General features: G+C 46.2%; 1 protein-coding gene across 1 annotated transcript in view; it reads left to right on the forward strand.

Moving 5' to 3' along the window:
- Positions 1–10,000, forward strand: part of LOC102313642 (CD81 antigen) — a 30,185-nt gene that overhangs the window by 18,536 nt on the left and 1,649 nt on the right. The window contains exons 3-6 of the mRNA XM_005924010.3: positions 4,570–4,667; positions 6,378–6,452; positions 6,692–6,805; positions 8,183–8,278. Of these exons, the coding sequence (XP_005924072.1) occupies positions 4,570–4,667; positions 6,378–6,452; positions 6,692–6,805; positions 8,183–8,278 (383 nt within the window). The remainder of the gene's footprint in view (positions 1–4,569; positions 4,668–6,377; positions 6,453–6,691; positions 6,806–8,182; positions 8,279–10,000) is intronic.

The raw sequence follows: 10,000 nt of genomic DNA on the forward strand, positions 1-10,000 counted from the left end.
CGTCGACTGTCATAGACTCTTGAAGACTGGCTTCAGTAACCCTTGACGCGCTCCTGAGGCTGCTTACAGACCAGAACGACTGGCTGTGCTTCAGGAGCGAGCGAGGGTGCTCTCTGCAGATACCCCGAGAAAAACGCACAAACTGCTCTAATGGTCGCCAAAGCACGACTTTATTGATGCATGCTGAGGTTTCACAATTTGTCATTGAGGTCGTCTTTATGGGGGAAAGGGTTCAGGCAGGAAGCGTGGGCACCGCCATGTCTGCGTTTCTAGCATCAACCTTGCAGTTCCACCTTAAAGGTCTTTATCGCTTGTTCCATTGTGGATTCAGGGTTTCCTCCCGAGGCTGGACCGCTGTATTAACAATAGCTGTAATAAAAGAAAAAAGTAACAGGAAGCAGCAGAAGGGAAGGTTTCCACCGTACGATGAACAATCCCCAGATGACTTCACGCATGGGTAAAATATTTGGAGGTTGGGTTATAAAGGCTTGATCGTCAGAGGGAAATTCCGAGGTTATTTTCAGCAGCGAGCGAAGAAACAAACGGACGACGGCGGAAGCAGCGACTCTGTGCTCATCAGAAAAGACAAATGATAATAAATCTAAGGCTAACCCACAGAGAGCCGGGTGGAGGCAGATCTCCACCCACCACCACCAAGTCCTGCTCACAGGGGAGAAGCCGGTTGTGCCGCTGTAATCAGACTGAGGCAGAGGCAAAGAGCAGAGCTTACAGGCTCTACTGACAGACAGTGACTGTAAGGGTGACGTCTGTGGACTCACAAAGGTACCGTCGGTTTTCTGGACTGTTGAATCAAAGTTGTTGGAGCAGACGAAGTAAAGGTTTCCAGGAGAAGTCTGTGGGGGGAATTCAGACTAGGAGAGGAACCCATCAGTCTGAAAGTGGAACCACGGTTACATTTTTAACTGGATGAAGGAACGAAACAAATGTAAAGGAGCCAAAGTCCTGAAGCTCCAAAAGGCCAACACCCTGAGACAGCGTCCACAGGCTGTTCTGGTTCTGGACCAGGGCTGCCACAGATTGTTTTTGCAATTCGTCGACTAATCAGATGATGCATCCATTAGACATGAAACGGCTTATTACAACCAGCATGCATCTGCTATCAGTAGCTTACAGCTTGAAGTGTTTCAGTGTATGCTAACTAAAAATAAAGAGCAGATGATAGTTTATCAAACTTTTAATTAAATTTCCAGCTTGTCTCGGTGGAGTTTAATAACGGCCGTCTGCTCCTTGCTGTCTAAAATATAACAGGACACTGGCGTAAACTCTCGACCGTCTCACACTTTTCTGTTTGACGTTTATTCAGCTGTGTGAAAACCACCCGGGGGATTAATAAAGTTTTATTTAATCTAATAACTTTAATCTCAGCCAAACCGATTTACTCACGAACAAATAAAACCCTAAAAAAAGCCCAAACAACAACAATTTTAGGTTGTCTAAGTGACTTATATATCACGCTTAACCTGAGTAGCGAAAGACGGCGGTGATCTGAAAACGATTTGCTGGGAGTTTGCGGTTCTCGGCGGCTTCAGTGACCCTCGAGCTCCCGGTCAGCTGTCGAGCTGGTGGGTAGCAGACGTCTCCGAAAACGTCGAAGCACTTTTGCAAATATGCGGTGTCTTGATAAACCGAGCAGATATTTGAGGTTTACACAGCTACTTTCTCACCTGAAAATATGTTAAAAGCTTATTTTGTGACCCAGAAAGATTAATAAGAGTAATTTTAAAACTAACTAGCTGCTGCCATTGTTGGAAACGGGAATTGGCTGGGCCGCGCTATGAATCCTGGGATATGGAAAGGGTCACGAAGGTTTTACACCAGACCCATCCTTCAAATCTGGGGGAAAGGATTGGGAGGAGTCTTTGAATTTGGACAGTCTTCGTCGTGTCGCTGTGATGTAATCAGCCTACAAATGCGGCCTCCGAAGGATGCGGCTCCTGAATTTGGACACAGCTACGATGCTGAAGGTTGCTTCTTCTTCTTCTGCTTCTTCTTCGGGGTTTAACGGCAGCTGGCATCCTCGTAGATGCAGTGCTGCCATCTTCTGTTTCAGTCCGTTATTACACTCTTAAATCCTGCTTATTCCTGCGTCTTTCAGGATCTTACAAAGCTTCAAGCGACGCCTCGACTATTAAATTAGGCGTCGACGACGTAACCGTGGCAGCCCTATACTGGACGTGGTTTGGTTATGAAACACGGACCAGAAAACTGATACTATGCAAATTATGCAGGAAACCGGCCCCCACCACAGACTCAAACACTGCAAACCTCTTCAACCACCTGCGCAAGAATCACATGACAGAGTATGCAGAGAGTTTATGGATGAGAAGCAAAAAGAGCCGTCGGGTGCTCAAAATAAACCTCAGACTCAAACGTTAGAACAGGCGTTTCCCCGCAGCACGCCGTGTAATAAACACTCACAAAGAGAACGGCGGCCGTTTGCATCGGTCAAAACACTCGACTCCAGCTACACGACGCGCAGCTGGAAACACTTCACGCCAGTCGAGCTGCCCGAGATTCACAGAATTTACAGAAAATGCATTATTGTGGGATTTATATCGTTATCGGGATGAGAAATGTCTGTCGAGATATGAGCGTTTGGTCATATCGCACAGCCCTAGTGTCGGGTTTGGCTTTCACACTCTGACCAGCCGTGAGTCATTCCCGTGGGATTAGAGACAGCGGTCCCTCTTTGGCGGGCTCCACGTCCTTCTGTTGGTCCAGGTTCTGGTTCTGCTCGGCATAGTGGCTCAACAACCACCTCTCCACTTGCTGCAGCTCGCAGAGGTGGTGGAGTCTGTCCAAGATGGCCGAATGATGCCGAGGATAGCGGCGATCTCATTGGCGAGGAAGGAGTGGAGCTGGGAGCGAGGGGCCTGTACAGATGCAGTTTTATATGTTTTCTCCAGACAAATAAAAACGAGAAACCACGGATTCTTCCTGCGGACGTTTGTCTGTAACATCTGAGAAGATCTCGGCACAAAGCCGAGGATCTCACATTCCATCAGCTCCTCTTCCTACGGAGCAGCTGAAGGATGGAGCAGAGAGGCTGTAATGGAAGCAAAGCCATAAGAGGATTAAATAAGGAGAGACAGGAAGAGACATTTAAGTAAATGCATGGTTGAGAGCATTACGCAGAGAGGACGGACTGATGGCCGAGCGCCAGGAGAGCGAGGGATGAAGAGCCGCAAACCGCCAGGAGTTTGACACCGGAGAGCCGTAATGGAAGAGATGGAGGGAGCACTTGCCAAGATATCGATTTATAAATTACCCGCAGTTTTGTGGCTCCGAGCTTAAAAAAAGAAAGAGGGGAGGGGGGGGGGTGGAGAGGGGGTGGGGATGGGAAGAGAGATAGAGGGAGGGTTGAAAGAAAACGCAGTGAAAGAAAAGAGGGGGGGTAGAGCAGCAGTTAGTGGTCCAATAATTCAATAATGTGTGAGCTGACAAGCAGGAAGGAGGCCTGGGTGAACCTCCCAAATAAAAGCATCCGAGCTGAGCGTGCGTGTTATTTTAATAAAGAAGGAGACGACTGAAACTAAATTCAAAGGAAATTTTGAGCTCAGATAATTATTCAGAAATTTTCTCTTTTTTTACATTTTAGTTCAGAGTTTTGTTTTTTATTATTTATCGTTGATGCCATTAAGTGTAAGGTGGGTCTAAATGTGGCGCTCCATCATCTACGTACAGTCTGTGGGTTCCACAGCTGTTGAGGATAAACATTAATGTAGTTCTTTAGGCTTTTATTGTGAAAAGCAGCATTGTGCGTGTTTATAAAGGCAAGCTGTTGCCGCGGCCGTCATCTTGAACTTTGCTGTCACTGATTTATCGGCCTTTCTTTCTTGCTGTCGCCCGTGATGGCGACACCGCCGTCCCCGCTGCGGCGGTCTCGCTCAGTGTTTGATTACATTTGCCGAGACGACAATTTGGAATCTGTTTGGGTTCGACTTCCTGTTTGTGTCCGAAGCTGCTCCGAGGGTCTGTCGTCTCTTCTTCTTCTTTGTGTTTATTCTGAGCTGAATGGTGTCAAATGTATTTGTTGGCCTTAAAGCGTGAAAGTGAGAATCTGCAGGAAATTAGTGATGGTGGCGGATTTGTGCGTCTCCAGATTTTTCCAGTGAAATTGCTCCTGTGAACTGGGATCATGCTGTTCTTTAGTACGAGCTTTAACATGTTGATTCTAACATGCAGACTTTCTCTGATGCTGTAAAAACTTCACTGATAACAGACACGCTCACAGACTGGAGCTCGTTCACGCTTTTGTTCCCATCGTCCGTCTTTACCAGCAATTCTGTGGAAGCTTTAGGAAAAGTCTGTTTGGTGCCCGACGATGGATCTGTGTGACATTACAGAGCTGCAGCTTTGTGTTAGAAACCGAGAAAAGTGTGAACATAACAGGAACATGACTCACCACCCTGGCATGAAAACAAAAGTGCGCCATCTGCTGTCCGCCACGCGTCACTACACGTGTTATAAAATGGGATGTTGTGAGTCTGTGGTCCAGGATGACTTCCACCCCTCTCGTAACGACCATCCGTCTGTGCTTCTGTCTAGGTGTCCACATTCTGATCGCGGTCGGCGCGGTGATGATGGTGGTCGGCTTCCTCGGCTGTTACGGCGCCATCCAGGAGTCGCAGTGCCTGCTGGGAACTGTGAGTCACGCTGAAGCTTGGACTTTCACACCTGCTAATAGTTTTAATATTTCTTTGTGTGAGACGGTGCACGAATAACGATGTGAAAAGATGCCTCGCACCAGGTTTAGCTCCCGACTCATTTCCATCTGCAGGCCCACACAGCACGAAATAAACTGTAAGATATCAGGACACATGCTCAAGCATCCAGGTAAGGAAATCCCAAAAAGTTGAATCTGGACATTTGCAGAGAAAAAACGCTACGTCCTGATGAAGGTATCAAGCATTTAGGAATTCAATCCCCCCCTTATTCTCAGACTTGTTTAAAGTAATAAAAACAGATTTAGAGCGATGCACAGTCCTGCCTCCGTCTCTCCTGCGTCGCATCGAGAGTATAGAACGAATGTGTTACCGAGACTTTTATACCTTTTTCAGATGCTGCCTGTAAACATTCCCAACTGTACATTTGATAATTTAGATAAACTTTTTTCCAAATTGATACGGCGAGGCAAATGTCCAAGGATCAAGTTTCAAACATTAAAACTGTCAAACTGCAGGGGGGGGTCGGCTGTTCTACGAGACTCCAGACTGTACGGATACGGGATCGGTCTGAAACTCAGTGGCTAAACACTGAGAAGACAACATGTGAAAGATCACTGGACTCCCTGCTTTTTTCTAACTTGTGCGTACGGGGGAACGGACGAGGCTCACACTAAAGATTTGGCGCAGAATCAAACAAACGTTTGGTCTTCCAAAAGAAATTTCAATGTTATCAAGCCTCTCCTCCCTGCAGGGTTTTTCTCCTACTGTGGAAGACTTCAGAGCAGGTCAAATAACAGGCGTCATAAACTTCGTCATGTTGTGAGGACCTGAGCTCATTTGAACAGCTCAGACGTCGGCTTCAGCTTCCTTCTTCGGACTGTTTTAGATTTTTTGACAAAACATAAAGACTGGAGGCAAGTTTGGAGCCCTCAGCCGTCGAGGAAATATCTCTAAAATATTTCAAAGTAATTCCTCCCCAAAACTGATCAGTCATTTCTATAACGCATTTATGAGTTTCAATACAAGTGCAACTTTGGATATTAAGGCAAGGTGGGAAGCGGAGACTGGCACTCAAGTCTCAGAGCACACCTGGGCAGAGGTGTTCGGTGAGGCCCAAGTCTCAGAGGAGACCTCTTCCCATCTGGTGACTAAATCTGGGCTGTGGAGAGAATTTAAATGAAAGGTGGTCATGAGATATTTTAGACCCCCAGACATCATTGCTAAAATGAACCAACTCCCGACACTCATTGGTGAAATTGTGGAACTCACTTAGGAACCCACTCACACATATCCTGGCCGTGTCCAAACATTAGCTCAGTTTGGAATAAAGCTCACTACAGTTTCCCAACAACCATTAACAAAGGACCAACAGTTAGTGAGTCTTACCAACAGCAAAACAAAGTCTCGTAAGAATCTTGCTCACAGCAGCACTAAAGTGTCACTTTTTACTGCTACTAAGATCGTCTTATTTAATATTATCTGAAGTTTCTGCTTCTACGTTGCCTGCGTCTGTTCAACTTGTGAACATTGACAAGTGTAAGTTGCAAGGTTGTAAATTATAATAAAATTGAGTTTAAAAAGTTATAATAAACGCAGCAGCTGCACGGTTACCTGCACGTGTTCTCTGAGTCGGAGCTCAGGTAGAAGGATGCTCGCGCTCACCTGCTGTGTTTCTGGCCCGTCCTGCAGTTCTTCGCCTGCCTCGTCATCCTGTTCGTCTGTGAGGTTGCAGCTGGAATCTGGGGCTACATGAACAGGGACACGGTGAGTGTGCACGCTGACACTGCAGGTTAAATCGGGCATGCCGCTCTCTGATCGGGAAGCGTTTGGTCCTGGTTGACACCTGGGATTAAACATGCTTCATATAATCAGCAACCACAGACTGTACTGAGGATATGACCCAAAATTCATATCTCGATATTCTTTACCTTGTGTGAGTTATTAGTCATTAGTGTGCTTCTGTCACCAGGCAACAACTAATAACTTTATTTAAACTTTTGCAGGTTACAAAGGAGATGAAAATCTTCTACGACAAGGCCTACAACAGCGCAACTAACAGCAATATGCAGGAAAAGAACAATGCCGCCGCCCTTGTCCTGAAGGCCTTCCATGAGACGGTACAACGCAGATATGTAACAAAATGATCATGTGAATATTTTCTTATAAAGTAAAGGTTTTTCTGAGGTGTCCTGAACCTCGTCACCTTAAAGTACAGCAAACACTGAGAACACGGTGCATGAAAAGCGGCAGAGCTGTGATAATCACACACATGCTTTGAAGGTCACGTACAACTTGGACATGTTGAATTTGGGAATAAAAGTTGGGAATACCAGGTGAGCTGACTTTGGAATTAGCAGAAACTAAACTCCAAATCAGAGAGATGCAGGTAGACGTCGGGTTGCACCACGCCCTCTGTTGGAGCGTCTCGTCTGTCACCGCGTTTTCACAAGAGGGTGGAGCCCTGAGTTATCGGCTAATGCTAGCTAATGCTAACACGAGACCCTCACTAAGACAGAAACCTGCTAATCACAAACATTAAGTCCGAATCTTCAAACTTCACTCAGCAAACCGGAGCTCCGCCCTCTGTGACGGCCTGTTAGTACACTGACCTCACAGGAGTCGTGTTTTTGGTCACATGATGTCATTAAAAATGCTCCAAAATTGCTCCAACAGCACAAACACGGTGCAGTTAGCTGAGGTGCAGCTAGCAGCTACACCTAGCGGCTACATCCACCTGTCCGTCAAAGAGGCCACGCCCCTAATAATGCAAACTTTAAACCTTAATAGGATTTAAACAGGTGAGTTATAGAAACATCCTCCCCTGTACAGGAAACGATCCACAGAGACCAAACGGTTTGTGTAACAGGTTGTAAACATGTTTGTTTCTGCTGTAAAGTTGTAACACGGGAGTCTGCGGCCCCTTTTCCTAGAGTACCTACTCGGACTGACTTGGCACAGTTTGCCACATTTTCCAGGGTTTTCTGTTAGGTCGTAGTACCTGGTACTAAAAACTAAAAACCAGGTATTCTTTTAGTACCTGCTGGGGTTCTAAGTGATCCAGACAGGTACTAAAATGTGATGTCGTCAGACCGCACGCAACAGATTGGCTGGTCAGTAGCGTCACTCGACGAGTCACGAGAGCGTCTCGTTCACAAAAATCAAAACTGCCATTTTTGAAACTCTGCTGCAAAACAGCGCCGTGATCCCCCGAGTGTGACGAACACCTACAGCCCGAGCAGCAGGTAAATATTAGCTTCGATGTCCACCTTTGTTGGAACGTTCAGATGCGCCGACGCTTTGCTATGACGAAAGGCGTGCAAACAAGGTACTACTGGGTTATAATGGAAAACCAGTCGACCCGAGTAGGTCAAATGGAAAAGGGGCTTATGGGGACGGACTCATTGCTGCCTCTGCTGGACATTAGAGGAACTGCAGTTGTGGTGCTTGTTTGTCGGAGGTTTCCAGGTCTTTACTGTGTTGTCTTTGTGTTTCAGCTGAGCTGCTGCGGTAAAGGCACAGGCACTAACCTCTTTACACAGTTCACAGACGTAACTGGAATTACCAATATGTGCCCCAGTAATACATTCACGGTAAGTACAATCATTTATTTCAGTGGTTTAATCTTTGTTCGCGTGCTTCTGGCTCACGGGGAGAACAAGCACGACCATCATTTAGCTCTCATCATCATGAAGTTAGTCAAAAAAGCTCCATAAACTTTGCTGTGAGACATTTTCTCTCTGCTGTATACTTGCACCAGGCAAACACAGGTGTGCAGGGGGCGGGGTCATTCATGTTTGCGTCCTGTCTCACCATCAGGAACACGAGCCTCGCGTCACTACTCGGTGCATTGATAGCGTTGGCGGGTTCTCCTGTGCTGCTGTAAAATAATCTGCTCTTGATAACCAGTCACGGGGGGCTGTTCCACTTCCTGTTAAACCGTGGTATCGAAAGTAGTTGCAGTTCACCCGAGAGCACAGCAGGGGGCGCTTTTAGTCCACTGAACAGAAGTGAATGGAGCTAGACTGAGATAAAAACGTATATTTTAGTTTCAGTTAAATGAATGGAAGTGGTTGAGTCTGTGCAGCTGCTCTCCACAAACAGAGAACATTTCACTTCAAAGTAAAAGTCACATCTTTTGAGACTTTTTACTTTGAAGGTACATCTTCTCCATTTTCAGTTTGTGTCACATGTTTTTTTTACCACATAGCCAGCAGTGTAAGTAAAGACTTGCTGGACAAAAGATTTAGAGAACATCGAGACAGCAAAAGCCTCAGAGTCCAAAGATCTGCAGGAGGCTGTTCTGTATGCAGCCTGCAGCTTCACACGAGGCTTAACTCCACTTGTTGGCAGCGCAGTCGCGTTACTGAAGTGACCCGAGGTCGGTGCAGAGCTGCGCGGCTGCCAGAACACAGAAGTGTTTAAAAGAAGCACTTTTTACTTTGTCTGTTGCTGATTTCTGTGAGAGGAAACTCATCAGGAGGAGGTGGGGCCTAACGGGCTGAACACGTGGACACAGCAGGAAGCTAAAGTAGCGTTAGCATGAATAAATGAAAGCAGTGTTACAGAATGAATGAGCTGAAATATTGATGACTGATAAATAAATGAGTGTGTGTGAGCTGAGGTGGCTGTAAGAGAGAAGCTCACAGATGATGTGTGATCAGTTGTCTCTATGGCAACGTTCACTCTGCAGGCGAAAGCGCATCAAATCCGGCCTTTTTGACCCTCTGCGACCCACATGACAGCGTGAATGGCACAAATCCGATATTTTTAAATCCGACCTGGGTCACTTTCGTATGTGGTCCTGAATCCGATACAAATCCGATGTTTCAGAAAGTGACTGCTGTTTGATGGTCACGACGCATTAAATCCGTCTTTTACGTCACTGACACAAGACAGACGCCGATTATCAGCGCCCGAGAAGACATCGTGAACGCTTCCTGTCCATCCAGTGAAACTGTTGGGAAGACAACGTTGGAGAAACGTGAACATTTTCTTTGTACTGTATAATCTGCAGAATCTGACAGAAATCTGCAGCTAGAAGCAGCGCTCCTCTAAAACAGCAGTAAGGATCATTATTAGGCCAACTGTAGGTAACGCAATAACTTTATAACTTAACGTAAAGTCCGAAGTCTTTATATTAAGGCCATCAGTCAAACATACTGTTGCTCTGGGTGTAAACAGAGCACGTTGTGTGTGACGTCTTCTTTTGCGCATGCGGCCGCTTTGAGCGTTCACACTGGAGCGCGTTTGCTGTCGCATTTTATTTGTAGTGTGAACGAGCAGACAAAAAAATCAGATTTGATCAAATAATT

The sequence above is a fragment of the Haplochromis burtoni genome, unplaced genomic scaffold (assembly GCF_018398535.1).
Source record: "Haplochromis burtoni strain Fernald_Lab_line unplaced genomic scaffold, NCSU_Asbu1 Contig_69, whole genome shotgun sequence".
NCBI lineage: Eukaryota > Metazoa > Chordata > Actinopteri > Cichliformes > Cichlidae > Haplochromis > Haplochromis burtoni.